Below are 21628 nucleotides of genomic sequence, written 5' to 3' on the forward strand. Positions count from 1 at the left end.
TCGGGATGTTCTCTTGGTCTGACAAACAGCGCTGTAGCTCTGCCACTTTCCACAGCAGTTGGGGAAGTGCGACATCGGAGGATGTGGCGGATTGAGACGCAGCCCATGCATATCTCTAGCTTAAACTCTGTAACTGTTTGGCCTCGTGGTGAAATCCCTGAGCGGTTCCCTTCCTCTCCGGTAACTGAGTTAGGAAGGACTCCTGTATCTTTGTAGTAACTGGATGTATTGATACACCCAGGGGCGCAACTTTGGTTTTAGAAGAGGGGGGCATATCATTTTTTTATTTATTTTTATCCAGTAGGATAAACAATCCAAACAGCCTACCCGACAGCTCGGAGGCGTCTGCATGGTCCTAAAGAACATCGATGCCTCGTTTTGTATCACATTCCAATGATAAAACAGGGGGGGACATAAATGCAATTTCATATTGTCCCCGTCCCCAGTGAAAGTTGCACCCCAGGATACACCACCATGCTCAATGGGATATTCAATGTCTGCTTTTTTTTTTACCCATCTACCAATAGGTGCACTTCTTTACATTGGAGGTATTGGAAAACCTCCCTGGCCTTTGTGAATCTGTGTTTGAAATTCAGTGCTCAACTGAGGTAGTTTACAGATAATTGTAGGTGTGCGGTACAGAGACGAGGTAGTCATTCAAAAAATCATGTTAAACACTATTATTGCACACAGAGTCCCATGCAACTTATTATGTGACTTGTTAAGCACGTTTCTACTCCTGAACTTGCCATAACAAAGGGGTTGAATACTTATTGAGTCAAGATATATCAGCTTTTCATTTCTCAAAGTACACTGCTCATAAAAATAAAGGGAACACTTAAACAACACATCCTAGATCTGAATGAAAGAATTAATCTTATTAAATACTTTTTTCTTTACATAGTTGAATGTGCTGACAACAAAATCACACAAAAATAATCAATGGAAATCCAATTTATCAACCCATGGAGGTCTGGATTTGGAGTCACACTCAAAATTAAAGTGGAAAACCACACTACAGGCTGATCCAACTTTGATGTAATGTCCTTAAAACAAGTCAAAATGAGGCTCAGTAGTGTGTGTGGCCTCCACGTGCCTGTATAACCTCCCTACAATGCCTGGGCATGCTCCTGATGAGGTGGCGGATGGTCTCCTGAGGGATCTCCTCCCAGACCTGGACTAAAGCATCCGCCAACTCCTAGACAGTCTGTGGTGCAACGTGGCGTTGGTGGATGGAGCGAGACATGATGTCCCAGATGTGCTCAATTGGATTCAGGTCTGGGGAACGGGCGGGCCAGTCCATAGCATCAATGCCTTCCTCTTGCAGGAACTGCTGACACACTCCAGCCACATGAGGTCTAGCATTGTCTTGCATTAGGAGGAACCCAGGGCCAACCGCACCAGCATATGGTCTCACAAGGGGTCTGAGGATCTCATCTCGGTACCTAATGGCAGTCAGGCTACCTCTGGCGAGCACATGGAGGGCTGTGCAGCCCCCCAAAGAAATGCCACCCCACACCATGACTGACCCATCACCAAACCGGTCATGCTGGAGGATGTTGCAGGCAGCAGAACGTTCTCCACGGCGTCTCCAGACTCTGTCACGTATGTCACGTGCTCAGTGTGAACCTGCTTTCATCTGTGAAGAGCACAGGGCGCCAGTGGCGAATTTGCCAATCTTGGTGTTCTCTGACAAATGCCAAACGTCCTGCACGGTGTTGGGCTGTAAGCACAACCCCCACCTGTGGACGTCGGGTCCTCATACCACCCTCATGGTGTCTGTTTCTGACCGTTTGAGCAGACACATGCACATTTGTGGCCTGCTGGAGGTCATTTTGCAGGGCTCTGGCAGTGCTCCTCCTGCTCCTCCTTGCACAAAGGCGGAGGTAGCGGTCCTGCTGCTGGGTTGTTGCCCTCCTACGGCCTCCTCCACGTCTCCTGATGTACTGGCCTGTCTCCTGGTAGCACCTCCATGCTCTGGACACTACGCTGACAGACACAGCAAACCTTCTTGCCACAGCTCGCATTGATGTGCCATCCTGGATGAGCTGCACTACCTGAGCCACTTGTGTGGGTTGTAGACTCCGTCTCATGCTACCACTAGAGTGAAAGCACCGCCAGCATTCAAAAGTGACCAAAACATCAGCCAGGAAGCATAGGAACTGAGAAGTGGTCTGTGGTCACCACCTGCTGAACCACTCCTTTATTGGGGGTGTCTTGCTTATTGCCTATAATTTCCACCTGTTGTCTATTCCATTTGCACAACAGCATGTGAAATTTATTGTCAATCAGTGTTGCTTCCTAAGTGGACAGTTTGATTTCACAGAAGTGTGATTGACTTGGAGTTACATTGTGTTGTTTAAGTGTTCCCTTTATTTTTTTGAGCAGTATATAATTCCACTTTGACATTATGGGGTATTATGTGCCAGCCAGTGACACAAAATCTCAATTTCATCCATTCAGGCTGTAACACAACAAAATATAAAAATAATAAAAAAGGTAAAGACTTGTCAATGCTTTCTAAAGGCACTGTAAAACTTTGAAACTGTTGAAGAAAAAAAGGGCTTTACATATAAAACAAATAAAAAGATGAACAATGTACCGTTTGATTAATTTATTAAATTATGATAAACAACTTGTGCTAACAAACTCATTAAGAGATTCCGTTTCACAAGAAAATACTGCAGATTTAACAGACCAATGTAACTGTATGGGTTCACAATAAGAGGTCACAACGGATAAATAGCCACACAATACACAGTAACTACTTTGCCCCTTTCCTTTTCCAAAGCCTGTGAACTCAAACTTAATTCGTGACAACATATGACATATGAAGGACACTCTGGAGCAGGGCCTTTCAATGTCAGTCCTGGAGGGAAAAAACACTTCTGGTTTTCATCCTCTCATTCTAAAAGGGGACTGATTCAGACCTGGGAAACCAGGTTTATGCAATTAACTACCAGGTAGAAAAAAAGAACAGAAGCGTTTCGGCAGTCCTCCAGTACCCCTAACAGGCCAACTCCAGTCCTCCAGTACCCCCAACAGTTCACATTTTACATTGTATCCCTGGACAAACACACCTTATTCAACTCATTGAGGGCTTGATGATTGAAGTTGAATCAGGTGTGCATGTCCAGGGTTATAATAAAAATGTGGACTGTTGAGGGTTGGGAAATACTGGTTTACTGCGTGGCGTCATAAAAGGTCAGGTTATGATCCAGGCGCTGTCCCAAATGGAACCCTCTTGTCTTTATAATGTACTTCATGTGACCAGGGCCTATAAGGTGACATTTGGCACGGAAACAGAGTCTCTTTTGACCTTTTTTTGACTCTCTATAATTGACCTTTTTGGTCCGATCATGAGACCAATAGATCAACACGTACCTAGTTATATGTATTCATAATCAAACAAAACGATATGTTTCAGTAATTAGTCCAGCTCTACCTGGAGACATTCTGTACAGTACACAATCTCTTGAGTTATATGACCTTCCACGAGGTGTTTGTGCTGTTTCGCTCTGCAGTTTGGTCGTGCATGATATAGATTTTTTATTAGTAACCCAAGGTAGTCCAGAGTCTGTCGTTTTCAATGGGAGCAAATGAATCATATTGGGCAGAGTCAAGCACGAGCTAGTGCGATCCTATTGGTGCATTTATTTGGATATTTCCATTAGGGAACACCGACTCTGTGAGGTGCTTGGGGCGGCAGGTAGCCTAGTGGTTAGAGCGTTGGGCCAGTAACCGAAAGGTTGCTGGATTGAATCCCTGAGCTGACGAGGTAAATATCTGTCATTCTGCCCCTGAACAAGGCAGTTAACCCACTGTTCCCCGGTAGGCCATCATTGTAAATAAGAAGTTGTTCTTAAACTGACTTGCCTAGTTAAATAAAGGTTACATTTTAAAACAACTCAATTTGCCCTTGCACTCCTAAACAACACAATTTTTTACATATTTGGCAAAGGGTAAAAGTATTTTTGAATGCAGTCCACTCTGTGTGTTACCGGTTCTAGTTTTGGAAACAGAAAACTGTATGGAGAAAATTAGCAGAATATCGGTCAAAATCCATCTAGTTCCACGTTCTCCCACTGCCGTCCACTTCCTCTTATCACCATATTTGATAGCGAATGGAAATGCCAACCAGGTGCTTCACATTTATACATCCGGTGAAATATCTGGCTCATTATTCTGTCTGTGATACTTCTTTGGATTTTAGGCTCCCATGTTGAAGGTGAGGGGACGTGTGTCGGCCTGTATTGCCATAGTCTCCCCGTTAGGGGGGGCTATCTGACGTCACACTCCTGCGACGGAACTTACCACGTGGGGAGGATTTAGCTGTGTCGATGAGGTAAACAACCGCAGTGTAGCTTGGCTGTATTCGTCCATAAAATATATATTTCCATTTCATTTTGAACAAGCCTTAAGTTTTGCTTTGTAAAGCGGTTCTCTCTAGACCATGCCCCACAACCCCGACCATCCTCCGGCGAAGAAATTTAAGCCGGGGTCTCCTTTTTTCCGTCTTGACAAGAAGCCTGGGATGCTGCTACCTAGAAAGGAAAATGCATCGGTACCAATAGACGTGCAAAGGAAAAATCTTCCCATTTACCAGGCGAAATCTCAACTCATTAACCAGCTTAGACAGCTTCATAATGCTGTATTGATAGGTAAGTTGGCTTAACCTAGTCAAAAGGTAATGCTATAGCTACTGTAGCACAGCATAGGTGGGATTGCAAATGTTCATAAACGCTTCCCAAACAACAGGTTTCCTGACGCAGATCTTCGGTTTAATATTTTGCCAATTTATTAGCCGCAAAGAAAATAAATAATTATCATAGCAAAAATTCCATACCAACAGATGTAATAGTTCCAAACCGTAAGCTTTCCATACCTCTACCGCCATAGGCTATTTCCCGGTCACCTGTGGCGATATTGCTACACGTTTAGTGTATATACAAAGACCGACAAACTACAAAACAACCGTACGTAAGTAGGCCAAAATGGCTCATACACAAAGAATCTGACTTTGTCTCGTGGAGGGGATTCGATTAATCTGGCCCGGCGACTAGGTAGGCGTGTTTTGCATCAGTTGAAAGTAAATTGTAGTGATGCATCGACATGTCCGATATTTTCCTTGCCAAAAAAAACCGATACCAATAACCAATTTATAAAAATTAATCATCTAGTACAATTTAAATAGTTAACCCACACACATGGACTCAGTGGTCTAAGCCATTGCATCTCAGTGCAAGAGGCGTCACTACAGTCCCTGGTTTCGAAACCAGACTGTATCACATCAGGCCGTGATTGGGAGTCCCATTGGGCGGCGCACAATTGGCCCAGCGTTGTCTGGGGTAGGCCGTCATTGTAAATAAGAATTTGTTTTTAACTGACTGGCCTAGTTAAATAAAGGTTACACACACCACACTGACCAAAAAGTTATTTTGTTGGCATTTACGTAGGTCCCCATTACCAGTAAAACATAATCAACACCTATTTATTTCACTTACTAGCTGTGCTGTTTCATTTGTTCAGTCGTTTCATTCTCAACCAGGATTTCATCATGTCAAGCAGTGAAGTTTCAGCTCTGTCTGTGGCCTCTCTTCCTCTGTGCGCACTTGTCACTGTGTCCGTTTCCATCTTGTCCAGCTGTGTCTGTAACATTTCACGTAAACCCTGTTTCTTGTCTGCATCGCAGTAATGGTACATGTACATAGCCTTGAGTATGGTGGCGACACAGTAAAGAGAGAATGCCACCGAATCGCTTGTTCACAGCCTGTTGGTAGTTTTGTTGAGATGGCGTTTCAATGCCATGCTAGAGGGTATCACGTCTCCTGCAGACACAGTTGATGAGCTGATTTCTCCAGTCAGTTGTCTGAATGCTAGCTAGTGTGTTCATGTTTGTCAAATGTCATTTAAATGGCAGCAGCGGGATGATAACCCGCACATTCATGAGCAGTACGACTTTCCTCCGTATTAAATCCTCGACGACCCACTGTGCTGTCAGACTCAGCATGCTCATGGGGCTGATATCGCTGGTCCAAATGTCAGTCGTAAAGCTGATAGCAGTGACGTTATTACTGTTTTAAGTCCGGTAGGGCAACATCTGAAAAATAGTGCACTTGGTAGTGTGTAGCTGTGCTCGATCAGTCGGCGAAAGCCAACATCACCCATGACAGAGAACGGTTGATTGTCAAGGGCAATGAATTCCATTATCTTGCCGTTAATGGATTTCGCCTTTCAGTTGTCGCTTTGAAATGTTCTTGCTCTTTCAAATGACTGCTTGACTTGTTGACTGCTCGATCCACACAGCAGAAATTGTGGGCTAGGTTAGGGATGCTGTGTTGCATGTGTAGCGTCATTACGTCATGTACCTACGTTATATAGGTATGTACGTCAGCTTTGACATCGGTTTTGAACATCGGCGTTAAACAAAAAATCGGGCCGATACAGATGTTGGCATTTTTAGCTAATATCGTCCGCTTCCGATATGTTCACCGATATATCGTGCATCCCTAGTTAATTGCATTATTTGTGTAATCGGGTTGCCTCGTGAGCCAGGTGCCGCAGTCAAAACATCTGTGAACTCGGAAATCTATAAAAATAAAAAAACAAGCTCCAACTGGGGGGGAAAATCATTTTAAACAGTCATCCAACTCGGAGTTCCAAGTCTGACACTCGGGCGTCTTTCTAGACCCGAGATCATTGACGTTATGATTTGACCTCCTTTTTCTTCCGGAGTACCCACGGTGCATTCATGACATCTGGGTACTTGGAAAAATGTGAGGTCAAATCATGATTGATAAATTTCTAGTGATCTTAATGGCCAGCTGTCAGTGGTACATCAGGTGTGTATTCATTAGTCGCATATCGTAACAAAACGTTTTGCAATAAATGTTAACCCCAAAAATGTTCCGGGGCTCTAGTGGAGCGGGTTGAGAGTTTCAAGTTCCTCCGTGTCTACATCACTAAAGAATTATCATGGTCCACACACTTAACATAGTCATGAAGGCACAACAATGCTTCTTCCCTCTCATGAGGCTGAAAAGATTCAGCATAGGCCCTGAGATCTTCAGAAAAGTTCTACAGCTGCACCATTGAGAGCATCTTGACTTGCTGCAACAATGCTTGGTATGGCAAATGCTTGGCATCTGACCGCAAGGTGCTACAGAGGGTAGTGCGTACGGCCCAGTACATCACTGGGGCCGAGCACCCTGCCATCCAGGTCCTCTATACCAGGCGGTGTCAGAGGAAGGCCCTAAAACTTGTTAGACTCCAGCCACCCAATTCATAGACTGTTTTCTCTGCTACTGCTCGACAAGCGGTACCGATGCACCAAGTCTGGAACCTGAACTAGAGGTCGACCGATTTTAATTAGGGCCGATTTTTCAAGTTTTCATAACAATCGGTAATCGCCCTTTTTGGACGCTGGTTATATTGCAATCCACGAGGAGACTGGCAAGGAGCCATGGTAAGCTGCTAGCTAGCATTAAACTTATCTTTATAAAAAAAACAATCAATCTTAACATAATCACTAGTTAACTACACATGGTTGATGATATTACTAGTTTAACTAGCTTGCCCTGTGTTGCATATAATCAATGCGGTGCCTGAAATTGTCACTTCTCTTGCGTTCAGTGTAAGCAGAGTCAGGGTATATGCAGCAGTTTGGGCCGCCTGGCTCGTTGCAAACTGTGTGAAGACCATTTCTTCCTAACAAAGTCCGTAATTAATTTGCCAGAATTTTACATAATTATGACATGACATTGAAGGTTGGGCAATGTCACAGGAATATTTAGACTTATGGATGCCACCCGTTAGATAAAATACGGAACGGTTCCGTATTTCACTGAAAGAATAAATGTTTTGTTTTCGAAATTATAGTTTCCGGATTTGACCATATTAATGACCTAAGGCTTGTATTTCTGTCTGTTTATAATATTATAATTAAGTCTATGATTTGATAAAGCAGTCTGACTGAGCGGTGGTAGGCAGTAGCAGGCTCGTAAGCATTCATTCAAACAGCACTTTCCTCTGTTTGCCAGCAGCTTTTCACAATGCTTGAAGCACAGCGCTGTTTATGACTTCAAGCACATCAACTCCTGAGATTAGACTGGCAATACTGTAGTGCCTATAAGAACATCCAATAGTCAAAGGTACATGAAATACAAATGGTATAGAGAGAAATAGTCCAATAATAACTACAACGTAAAACTTCTTACCTGGGAATATTGAAGACTCATGTTAAAAGGAACCACCAGCTTTCATACGTTCTCATGTTCTGAGCAAGGAACTTAAACGTTAAACGCTTTTTTACATGGCACATATTGCACTTTTACTTTCTTCTCCAACACTTTGTTTTTGTTTTTACATTATTTAAACCAAAGTGAACATGTTTCATTTATTTGAGACTGATTCGATGTATTATGTTAAGTTAAAATAAGTGTTCATTCAGTATTGTTGTAATTGAGATATATATATATATATATATATATATATAGCCCAATTAATCGGTAATAGCTTTTTTTGGTCTTCCAATTAATCGGTATCGGCATTGAAAAATCATAATTGGTCGACCTCTACCCTGAACAGTTTCCACCCCAATGATATACATCGCCTTCTGAAAATATTCAGACCCCTTGAATTTTTCCACGTTATGTTACAGCCTTATTCTAAAATTGATTCAATTATTTTCTACACACAATACCACCATAATGACAAAACAAAAAACAGGTTTAGTAGTAAAAATTAGTATGTCATTTATTATTTGTTCACTCAGGTTCCCTTTATCTAATATTAGATTTGGGTTGAAGCTCTGAGCAACTTTTCGGTTACTGGCCCAACGCTCTAACCACTAGGCTACCTGCCTCCCCTACACTCTAACCACTAGACTACCTGCCTCCCCTACACTCTAACCACTAGGCTCCCTGCCACCCCTACACTCTAACCACTAGGCTACCTACCACCCCTACACTCTAACCACTAGGCTACCTACCACCCCTACACTCTAACCACTAGGCTACCTACCACCCCTACACTCTAACCACTAGACTACCTGCCTCCCCTACACTCTAACCACTAGGCTACCTACCTCCCCTACACTCTAACCACTAGGCTACCTGCCACCCCTACACTCTAACCACTAGGCTACCTGCCTCCCCTACACTCTAACCACTAGGCTACCTACCACCCCTACACTCTAACCACTAGGCTACCTACCACCCCTACACTCTAACCACTAGGCTACCTGCCACCCCTACACTCTAACCACTAGGCTACCTACCACCCCTACACTCTAACCACTAGACTACCTACCACCCCTACACTCTAACCACTAGGCTACCTGCCGTAAGTTAACGTTACTCATTGTGTATTTATTCCTCAGTTTTATTATTTTTCTATTATTTTCTAAATTCTTCTCTCTGCCGTGTTGGGAAGGGCCCGTAAGCATTTTAATTCGGCTCTGGAACTTTGTTTTTGTGTGCCCCGAACTGCCGAAAAACCCCTCACCGAAACCCCCCGAAAAACATTGTCAGAATATATTCACACACTCCACAGAAGTGTTTCAGCTGGGAAGCATGCGGACGCTCTACACCTGTTGTTTACAAAGCATGTGACAAATACCATTTTATTTGACTATTTGTTGGCTTCTGTATGGATCCTAGTGAACATACCCCCAGGACTCACCTGGGGTGTAAGCATCAGTCGAAAAAAAAACATTTTGCAACGAAAACAAGTTGTAATTTTTTTTTTAATTGAAGAAATTCAGAGGTCCCTCCTTGTTCATCTGAGTACCAGTGTTGATTGTTCATGTGGTTGCAATCATCATATACTGTAGATTTTGCCTTCAACTTTTGTAACATTGGCTGACCAAACCGTTGTCTCGTGATGCCCTGTCCCTCAGGTGAGACGGGTTCTGGGAAGACCACCCAGATTCCTCAGTACCTGTATGAAGCTGGCATCGGGCGACAGGGCATCGTCGCTGTGACACAGCCCCGCCGAGTGGCAGCTATCTCCCTGGCAACGAGGGTGGCAGAGGAGAAGAGAACTCAGCTGGGGAAGCTGGTGCGTAAAAACATTTTTTTTACAATCTGTGGTGGTCAAACTCTAGTAGAAAACATGTGTTTTTGTAATTTATTCAATATCAATGTGGTGGTTGTTACCTTATCATCATCATCATCATCATCATCATATGTGAACTGATTGCCCCCCATCTATCTTCAGAGCTCGTGCTACTAGGTGACCTAAACTGGGACATGCTTAACACCCCAGCCATCCTACAATCCAAGCTTGACGCCCTCAATCTCACACAAATTATTAATGAACCCACCAGGTACCACCCCAAAGCCATAAACACGGGCACCCTCATAGATATCATCCTAACCAACCTGCCATCTAAATACACCTCTGCTGTTTTCAACCAAGATCTCAGCGATCACTGCCTCATTGCCCGCATCCGTAATGGGTCAGCGGTCAAACGACCTCCTCTCATCACTGTCAAACACTCCCTGAAACACTTCAGCGAGCAAGCCTTTCTAATCGACCTGGCCCTGGTATCCTGGAAGGATATTGACCTCATCCCGTCAGTAGAGGATGCCTGGTTATTTTTTTTAAATGCCTTCCTCACCATCTTAAATAAGCATGCCCCATTCAAGAAATTTAGAACCAGGAACAGATATAGCCCTTGGTTCTCCCCAGACCTGACTGCCCTTAACCAACACAAAAACATCCTATGGCATTCTGCATTAGCATCAAACAACCCCCGTGATATGCAACTTTTCAGGGAAGTTAGAAACCAATATACACAGGCAGTCCCAAATCCTTTCAGCTGATGTTCTGAAAGTGCTGCAAAATCTGGACCCCTACAAATCAGCCGGGCTAGACAATCTGGACCCTTTCTTTCTAAAATTATCTGCCGAAATTATTGCAACCCCTATTACTAGCCTATTCAACCTCTCTTTCGTGTCGTCTGAGATTCCCATAGATTGGAAAGCTGCCGCAGTCATCCCCCTCTTCAAAGGGGGAGACACTCCAGACCCAAACTGCTACAGACCTATATCTATCCTACCCTACCTTTCTAAGGTCTTCGAAAGCCAAGTCAACAAACAGATCACCGACCATTTCGAATCCCACCTCACCTTCTCCACTATGCAATCTGGTTTCAGAGCTGGTCATGAGTGCACCTCAGCCACGCTCAAGGTCCTAAACGACATCTTAACCGCCATCGATAAGAAACAATATTGTGCAGCCGTATTCATTGACCTGGCCAAGGCTTTCGACTCTGTCAATCACCACATCCTCATCGGCAGACTCAATAGTCTTGGTTTCTCAAATGATTGCCTCGCCTGGTTCACCAACTACTTCTCTGATAGAGTTCAGTGTGTCAAATCGGAGGGCCTGTTGTCCGGACCTCTGGCAGTCTCTAGGGGGGTGCCACAGGGTTCAACTATTGGGCCGACTCTCTTCTCTGTATACATCAATGATGTCGCTCTTGCTGCTGGTGATTCTCTGATCCACCTTTACGCAGACGACACCATTCTGTATACTTCTGGCCCTTCTTTGGACACTGTGTTAACAACCCTCCAGACGAGCTTCAATGCCATACAACTCTCCTTCCGTGGCCTCCAACTGCTCTTAAATACAAGTAAAACTAAAACTAAATGCATGCTCTTCAACCGATCGCTGCCTGCACCTGCCCGCCCGTCCAGCATCACTACTCTGGACGGGTCTGACTTAGAATATGTGGACAACAACAAATACCTAGGTGTCTGGTTAGACTGTAAACTCTCCTTCCAGACTCACATCAAACATCTCCAATCCAAAGTTACATCTAGAATTGGCTTCCTATTTCGCAACCAAGCATCCTTCACTCATGCTGCCAAATATACCCTAGTAAAACTGACCATCCTACCGATCCTTGACTTCGGCGATGTCATTTACAAAATAGCCTCCAATACCCTACTCAACAAACTGGATGCAGTCTATCACAGTGCCATCCGTTTTGTCACCAAAGCCCCATATACTACCCACCACTGCGACCTGTACGCTCTCGTTGGCTGGCCTTCGCTTCATAATCGTCGCCAAACCCACTGGCTCCAGGTCATCTACAAGACCCTGCTAGGTAAAGTCCCCCCTTATCTCCGCTCACTGGTCACCATAGCAGCACCCACCTGTAGCACGCGCTCCAGCAGGTATATCTCTCTGGTCACCCCCAAAGCCAATTCCTCCTTTGGCCATCTCTCTTTCCAGTTCTCCGCTGCCAATGACTGGAACGAACTACAAAAAATCTCTAAAACTGGAAACACTTATCTCCCTCGCTAGCTTTAAGCACCAGCTGTCAGAGCAGCTCACAGATTACTGCACCTGTACATAGCCCATCTATAATTTAGCCCAAACAACTACCTCTTCCCCTACTGTATTTATTTATTTTATTTTGCTCCTTTGCACCCCATTATCTCTATTTCTACTTTGCACTTTCTTCTACTACAAATCTACCATTCTGGTGTTTTACTTGCTATATTGTATTTACTTTGCCACCATGGCCTTTTTTGCCTTTACCTCCCTTATCTCACCTCATTTGCTCACATTGTACATAGGCTTATTTTTCTACTGTATTATTGACTGTATATTTGTTTTACTCCATGTGTAACTCTGTGTTGTATGTTGTCGAACTGCTTTGCTTTATCTTGGCCAGGTCGCAGTTGTAAATGAGAACTTGTTCTCAACTTGCCTACCTGGTTAAATAAAGGTGAAATAAATACATAAAAAAATAATAAAAAAATCATCATCAGTGGCTGCATGTACCCAACGACAATCCTTGTCTTGTAGTTTTATAAGTCTTGTACAAAACTTCAGTCTTGTAAACTCTCTAAAGCTTGGCTGTATGTGGACTGTTACCAAACAATCAAATCGGGGGAAATCCAATCCTCCTTTTCAGGTTGGCTACACGGTGCGATTTGAGGATGTCACCTCCTCGGAGACGAAGCTGAAGTTCATGACAGATGGTATGCTCCTGCGTGAGGCCATAGGAGACCCCTTACTGCTACGCTACACCGTGGTGGTGCTGGATGAGGCCCACGAGCGCACTGTGCACACTGACGTGCTTTTCGGAGTGGTAAAGGCTGCCCAGCGCAAACGCAGAGAACAGAACAAGGTCCCCCTCAAGGTAGGTCATTGCTAGCCCTCAGTAGCCTGGAATCCAAAGTGATAGGATCTGAAACAATGGTGAAACGGAACATATCACGTTGAATTCCAGGCTAGGTTACTGACTGTAGACTACATAGAATTGTTTGTGTGTGTGTGTGTGTGTGTGTGTGTGTGCACCCCTGATCTGGTGTTCCATTGTCAAAGCACCCAATGTACAATGTCAACAATACTCTCCCAAGACAACTTCAAGACAAGTGTGTTAAAAAACAAAAAGGCTTTATTAATAAATCTGATATATTGCCTCTCCAATGTACTGTTCTAGGTGATTGTGATGTCAGCCACCATGGACGTGGACCTGTTCTCTCAGTACTTCAACAAGTCTCCTGTGCTGTACCTGGAGGGCAGGCAGCACCCCATCCAGATGTACTACACCAAGCAGCCCCAGTCAGACTACCTGCAGGCTGCACTGGTCTCAGTCTTCCAGATCCATCAGGTATGGACATGTGACTTAACGCAGCAGACCTAAAAGTGTATCCATCTCTGTTCATGCCGGAAAAGAAACAGGCCAATGGCCCAATTATGGGCGTTGCAGTTAATTACCACGTTTGTGAGGTGAACTAGGTTGAATATTTGCTTAATGAAAACTACTGCAGCAGGCGGTGTATGGGGTCTGTGTATATCTAACCTAACATAGCAGGCGGTGTATGGGGTCTGTATATATCTAACCTAATGTAGCAGGGGGTGTATGGGGTCTGTTTATATCTAACCTAACGTAGCAGGGGGTGTATGTTGTCTGTGTGTACCTAGCGTAGCAGGCGGTGTATGGGGTCTCTGTATACCTAACGTAGCAGGCGGTGTATGGGGTCTGTGTATACCTAACCTAACGTAGCAGGGGGTGTATGGGGTCTGTGTGTATCTAACCTAATGTAGCAGGCAGTGTATGGGGTCTGTGTGTATCTAATGTAGCAGGGGGTGTATTGGGTCTGTGTGTATCTAACCTAATGTAGCAGGGGGTGTATGTGGTCTGTGGTTATCTCCCTTCAGCCCAGCATCCCATATAGTTTTTCACTTAGAGTACCAGTCAGAAGTTTGGACACCTACTCATTCAAGGGTTTTTCTTTATTTTTTACTATTTTCTACATTGTACAATAATAGTGAAGACATCAAAACTATGAAATAACACATATGGATTCATGAAGTAACCAAAAGTGTTAAACAAATCAAAATATATTTTATATTCTTCAAAATAGCCACCTTTTGCCTTGATGACAGCTTTGCACACTCTTAGCATTCTCTCAACCAGCTTCACCTGGAATGATTTTCCAACAGTCTTGAAGAAGTTCCCACATGTTGAGTACTTGTTGACTGCTTTTCATTCATTCTGCAGTCCAACCAAACCATCTTAATTGGTTGAGAGAATGTCAAGTGTGTGCAAAGCTGTCATCAAGGCAAAGGGTGGCTACTTTGAAGAATCTCAAATATACATATAGTTTGATTTAACACTTTTGGCTACTACATGATTCAATGTGTTAATTCATTGTTTTTATGTCTTCACTATTATTTTACAATGTAGAAAATACTTTTGCCTGGTTTTGTGTATATATATCTCCACCTGCCCGGGGACTGCAGATGTACATTAGCTGTTTGCTAAATCTGGTGCAGCGCTTCTAATTTCTGACACTTCTGTTTTTGTTGTACCTTGTCCCTGTTCAAATAAATGTAATAATAGAATAAATACATTTCTGAGGCCCAGACACCTAGCCTGGACTCTGCCCCCCCCCCCATTTTGTTTTCCTTCACTAGTTCAGTCTTCTTTAACCAGGCTACCAGACACCCTCCTATCATACCTTTCTGAAAAACACAAGTTACACGTGATTCCAAATCAACTTATGATGACAGACAAGCTTGTGGTTGTGATGCGTCCATCCTTGAACAGGAAGCCCCTGCGTCACATGACATCCTGGTGTTCATGACAGGACAGGAGGAGATAGAGGCTCTGGCTCGTACCTGCCGTGACATCGCCAAGCACCTCCCTGACAGCTGTGCTCCCATGACTGTCATCCCTCTGTACGCCTCCCTACCCCCTGCACAGCAGCTCAGGGTCTTCCAGCCTGCACCGAAGGTAGGATATTAGAGGGGCGTGTACAATATCCTGACATCATTTATTTGTGATGCATAGTCTCCTCAAGCAACTTAAGGCTTCATATTAAAGTAACTGTCCAGTGACAATCTCAGTTTTAAAAGTGAATATTCTGTTAACTCCTACCTGAATAATGTTGTTGACTCATCCTGTACTTGTACTTGTGGTCTAAATTGGAGGGGGGATTTTTTTATAATTTTTTAACCATTTTCTTGAAGGGAAACTATTTCACTCATATTGTAATTCATTGTAGGTCATTATTTCATAGTAATCTGGAAATACTGGACAGTTGAACTTAATATATCTCCTCTGTGTGTTTTGTTTTGCCAGGGTTGTAGGAAGGTAATCCTGTCAACCAACATAGCAGAGACATCAATCACCATCTCTGGGATCAAATACGTCATTGATACAGGCATGGTGAAAGCAAAACGCTTCAACCCAGGTGAGACTTGTCACTGTGACAGTACCTCATTTCCTATCTCTTTCTCTACCTGTCAGTCACTCAGTTCTGTGGCCCTGGTGTGAATTAATGAATTCATTTTTATCTGATAATGTTTTCCAACTTTTGGAAAAAAACAATACACACGTATGAAGGGATTGAAGATTTTTTTTAAAGGAGATTTATTTCCATTGTAATGTACGTATTGTATCCGCCCCTCAGAGAGCGGTCTGGAGGTGTTGGCAGTACAGCGGGTATCTAAAGCCCAGGCGTGGCAGAGGGCTGGCAGGGCTGGCAGAGAGGACTCCGGCTCTGTCTACCGTCTCTACACCGAGGACGAGTTTGACAACCTCATCCCCATGACTGTGCCTGAGATACAAAGGTAGGACACACACACAGTCAGATCCCTATGCCTGTGGATGGAGGTAGGACCACCATGGCTGAAGTTGGATCAGGTGGACAGATGTGTATAGAATACATGAGCAACCAAATCAAGTGTAGTCACTGTTGACCTGTGTCATGACGTTGCCCTCTTTGGGTACAGAGAGCACTATTCCCCCTCCCTCTGCACCATCCCACTACCTCTGTCTCCTACACCCAGGCTGCTGTGGTCAGAGAGGTCGTAAATTCCGAGAGGAGATCCCCTCCTCATGGCCAGAGTATAGAGAGTGAGTTTTCATAGAGAGAACAAAGGAATTTCTTCCACCTCACAGAACTGGAGGTCCGAACAATATTTATGTTCTGGAGAATGTATAAAAGATCGGTGAAGAATCCAGCTACAAACTGGTCCGTTTGGTACAATTTTGTGAAACTCATGAGAGACAATACGGCCACGTTACCATAACGCTGTTTATACAATAGCCTCAGTTATGAGGCTTACATCTAATTGTTGTATAAAATGAATGAGTAAAGATGAAGCTATTTGTGAAATGACGTGATGCTATGTAATGATGTGAATGTGAGAGAATTGTATTTCTGTTTAAAGTTTCACTAAGTCATTGGCCCGCCCCCAGGGCCACAGACAGGACCTGGCGTCATGAGACAGGCCTTTTCTATGTTCCGAATAAAACCCCCACCTGGTTTTTCCCACTTCAGACCGAGCTTACCTCAATTACGAGAGGGCTAAGGGTTGAGACGAGACCAGTACCTCTTATCACAGAGGGAAATAAGGCTTGAGTAGATTGCTGAATCTTTTAACCATCCCACGTGGTTAAACTCTGAGATTATCGATACCGACCAGAAGTTATTTGATAAATAAGTCTTCAGTTTTAATGATGCCAAAGACACGACAACTGTTGGAAGAGAACATAACTATTTTCAGTAGACGCCAACCAGAGAAGTACTATCTCAACATGTCCAATAGGAAATGCTCTTTTATTTTTTTTCCTCCGTTGCAAAAGGTTTTTGCTACAGTGTGCTCTAATGACCACGAGCCAGTCGTTGCTGCAGTATAAGTTGAAACATGTCGTTGTGATTGAGTGTTCTGCTCTTGTGTTCTCTCTGCAGGTGTAACCTGGCCAGTGTCATGCTACAGCTTCTGGCTCTGGGGATCCCTGACGTGATGAACTTTGACTTCATGTCTAAGCCTTCTCCTGGTAAGCAGTGTGTCTTCACTGTGATGATAAAGTCACCAGACATGGTAGAAGCCATTTTAAAACGGGTATTAATCCACTGCGTTGTAAGCTCAGATAAGAGTTAGTCGTACTGCTGGACTGTTACAGTTTTGTTTGGTGTTGTTGATGTGTTTGGTCAGAATGTGTTGTAATAACGTTGTGTGTGTGATGTGACTAGTCAGAGATGGTTGTAATAACGTAATGTGACTGTTCAGAGGCGATGCGTTCGGCGGTGGAGCAGCTGGATCTGCTAGGGGCTGTAGGGAGGAAAGGTGAGCAGGTCACCCTCACTCCTCTGGGCAAGAAGATGGCCAGCTTCCCCCTGGAGCCACGCTATGCCAAGGTAAGATAGACACACAGGAAGAAATAGGTCTTCAGTTGTGTAACTGACTAGGCATCCCCCTTTCCATTGTTTATAAGGAGCCATGACAATAAATACTGTATTGAAACATTCTTTCTGACTCTCTCTCTCTCTCTCTCTCTCTCTCTCTGTCTCTCTCTCTCTCTCTCCCTCCCACAGACCATCTTGCTGTCACCAGACTTCCAGTGTTCTGAGGAGGTTCTGACCATCGTGTCTTTGCTGTCGGTGGACACGGTGCTCTATAACCCGCCCGCACGCCGAGAGGAGTGTCTCGCCGCACGCAAGAAGTTCACCACCAGCGAGGGAGATCACTTGACCCTGCTCAACATCTACAGAGCCTTCAAGAAAGTAAACGCCAACAAGGTCAGGGGTCAGAACGAAGAGGCCTTTAGGAGCCTTCATACAGTCTGTACAATATCTCTGGACATATAGGGTCAGGTCCCCAGACTAAAATGCTTCTCCAGGCCTCCCGAGTGGTGCAGTGGTCTAAGGCACTAGCTGTGCCACTAGGGATTCTGGGTTCGAGTCCAGGCTCTGTCGCAGCCGGCCGCGACCGGGAGACCCATTTTGCCCAGTGTTGTCCGGGTTAGGGGAGGGTTTGGCCGGCAGGGATGTTCCTGTCCCATCGCGCACTAGCGACTCCTGTGGCGGGCCGGGCACAATGCACGCTGACACGGTCGCCAGGTGTACAGTGTTTCCTCTGACACATTGGGGCGGCTGGCTTCCGGGTTAAGCGGGCACTGTGTCAAGAAGCAGTGCGGTTGGGTTGTTTCGGAGGACGCACGGCTCTCGACCTTCGCCACTCCCGAGTCCGTACGGGAGTTGCAGCGATGAAACAAGACTGTATCTACCAATTTGGATATTGGGGAGAAAAAGGGCAAAAAAATAATAATCGGTAAATAAATAAAATGCTTCTCCATCGAGTATTGTTGTTTAGTCCAGATGTTCATCACCAGCCCCTAGTGTTTATTGATGAAGTATTATGGTTTCTAGATGGTGTAGTCAGTACAGGTTCTGTGTGTGTTGTAGGAGTGGTGTCGCGAGAACTTTGTCAACAGCAGGAACATGAGCATGGTTGGAGAGGTCCGTGCACAGCTCCGAGAGATCTGCCTTAAGGTAGGAGAACAAGTCCCTAACATCACAAGTAACCAGGTCTCTCAACATGGCTGTTCATCAGCAAGAGGGGAATCTGCACACTGCAATTTTTCCAAATGTGTTGGCGGCAACATTTCACCGCTTAGGTCTTCTAATCGGCTGATGAATTCAAACATGGAAATCTTTCACCTGAACAAGTCAATGATGTTTTCACACATAATGACCTCTCCTTCTCCCCTCTGTACCAGCTGAGCATGAAGCTGGAGTCGTGTGGGTCGGACACGGGGAGTGTGCGTCGCTGCCTGGCCCACGGTCTGTTTATGAACGCTGCAGAGCTGCAGCCAGATGGCAGCTACACGGCCCTGGATACCCACCAGCCTGTTGCCATCCACCCCTCCTCTGTCCTCTTCCAGGCCAAGCCTGCTTACGTGGTCTTCAATGAGCTCCTGCACACCTCGAAGTGCTACATGAGGGACCTGTGTCTGGTGGATGCTGATTGGCTGGTCGAGGCCGCGCCTGAGTACTTCCGCCGGAAGCTACGCCCCACCAAGAGCTAGCCTCTGATTGGACAGGACTCTGGGGTGACGAGACTAGAGCAGAACCAAACCTCCCTGATCAGTGACACACCTGGCCCACCTCTCCCTCAGTGTCAATAGAAACTGGATGGAGGCATGATGGGAAGAACATCTTTCTACTCTTGTTTGCTGAATCGCTCGTTTTTGTTTACACAAAGCATAGAAAGACTCTTCAGCAGTGTGTGTGTGTGTGTGTGTGTGCCAGTCGAAGACAGAACATTTAGCATTTGGACAAGTCTGACAGTTTGGCAGCGTTCAGACAAGCAGCCCAACTCTAAACTTTTTTTCACTAATTGATCTTTTGAATAATCAGATCAGCTCTGAAACATATTTGATGTGATTGGTTAAAATACCAGAATCAGAATTGCGCTGCCTGTCTAAATTCAGCCAAATAGAGGGAGGTCTGGGTGAGGGTTCTTCTACCTATTCATGGGAAAGCGGCCATGGTTTATCACAGCAGACGTCTGCTGAACCATAGAAAAGCTAGATTCCCCTGGCCTAGAACGGAGGTTACAAACTAATGTTCCTGTAACTGGAGTTACGAACTGACCTTTTCTTTCTTCATTCTACTCTCGTCTAGCTGTTGGCTAATCATTGCTTGTTGCCACATATTTGCTTCGCAACCAGAAATGAGGTTTCATCATGACTGAGTTCAAACACTGCTTCTAAATATCTGCATGTTTCTTAGCAACGTAGATGAACTCACAGAGGTGGGATGCCATGGTTATTCTTTCAAACAAATATATTCAACAACTGACTTGAATTGGCTGTTCATATTTAAATTATGGCCCCTGGTCTAACTTATTGGCTGTTTGTCACTTGCTTAAAAAACAGGGGACATGTATAACATCAATGCCATTCCATGTACATAATATTTTCTGTTTGACATATTGAAATATATAGATATATCACAGGATTTAATTAGATGTGTTAAGCAGCAGTTTACATAAACACTTTGGCATAGGTTGACTTTTTTGTCTTCATTGAGTTTAGTCACACACATCTACATCAACTACCAGGGAAATAAGTGATATTGCTGACTAAAAAATGACTCGTCTGTCATTTGTCCTAAAAGGACACCGAGACATCTGTCCACATCATTTGAGGTGGGCGGTCATAGTGTGGCGGTTGTGTGTGGCTGGGTTAATACGTTATGGTGTCTGTTCAGTTGAGGTGGTGTAGGAGAGGAGCGTAATTCAATGTCTTTCATTAACAAATGCCTGCTTTTTCAAACTCTGTTCACTCACTATTACCTGATGTGCATACTCCTGCTGCAGTAACTTACAGTAGGTAACTGGCAGCTCCAAAGACCGATGCATTGACCCTCTTGGTAAATGGACTTCAAAGCTTAATGTGAAGTTGGTCACATCAGTTAGCCAGTTAAATGTGGCGCACTGTTGCACAGATTCCTGCTAAACCATGTCAAGTAGGTGTACTCGTACATTGATAATGCAATGCATGGAGATTATATAGTAGGAATTGATTTGATTACTCAGGTCTTTAATACACTTGTAAAATGTCTTGAATGGTATGAAATGGATTGTATCTATTCGCTCTTCTCTTTTTGTATTGTTCAGAGCAACTGGAGGGTTGAAGCTGTGGAGGCGGGATTTGAACACGGTGTCTGTTGTGCTGACATGGCATTCTTCACTATTCTTCTTCTATTGTTAAAAAAATATATACAAAATATGGAAATAATATTGTCTTTAAACTAAATTAATGCCACATTTAGATCTTGAAGTACATCTTAAGATGTGATTCCTAAAATATTTCTTTATGGAAAATATGATCATCAGATCAAGAATGATTGTTTTAAAATGGGTGTGATAGGTTATCCAGTAAACCTATGGTCATATGTTTGATTGAAACGTCATTGTTGACAGAATATTTGCAGTGTTTTATTGGATGACAAACAACCTGACCTGAGTGTGTTGAAAGTCAAAAGATTATAGTGGGGGATATGACAGGGTGACTTTATATTATATATATGCTGGTTATTATATCAACTCGTTTTTTCCTAATAAATAAAACAACTTTTCCTCATTAATTGTTTTGTTTGATTTGTAATCATGTTTTATGGTTTAACTGTATAGTGAAGCATCAACGTGAACGTACAGTATGACCATCAGGATGATGCGTTGTCTTGTGCTCGTCATTAATTTGAACGCATCGGGGCGCTCTACACCGTAGACCAATAACAACCGTTATGTAGCGAGTTATCATAACACACGGTTGTTGGATTTATTATAAATATTTCATTACATG

General features: G+C 44.1%; 1 protein-coding gene across 1 annotated transcript; it reads left to right on the plus strand.

The window, feature by feature from the left end:
* The first annotated feature begins 4219 nt into the window (after window positions 1-4219).
* On the plus strand, window positions 4220-21406 carry dhx33 (DEAH (Asp-Glu-Ala-His) box polypeptide 33). Its single transcript, XM_014198198.2, has 12 exons — window positions 4220-4661; window positions 9899-10059; window positions 12932-13159; window positions 13463-13633; window positions 15077-15262; window positions 15611-15722; window positions 15942-16101; window positions 17226-17314; window positions 17548-17675; window positions 17853-18056; window positions 18723-18809; window positions 19037-21406. The coding sequence occupies exons 1-12, from the start codon at window positions 4454-4456 to the stop codon at window positions 19343-19345; spliced, it is 2043 nt and encodes a 680-aa protein (XP_014053673.1). The 5' UTR covers window positions 4220-4453; the 3' UTR covers window positions 19346-21406.
* The last annotated feature ends 222 nt before the right edge of the window (window positions 21407-21628 follow it).

The sequence above is a fragment of the Salmo salar genome, chromosome ssa04 (genome assembly GCF_905237065.1).
Source record: "Salmo salar chromosome ssa04, Ssal_v3.1, whole genome shotgun sequence".
Taxonomy (NCBI): domain Eukaryota; kingdom Metazoa; phylum Chordata; class Actinopteri; order Salmoniformes; family Salmonidae; genus Salmo; species Salmo salar.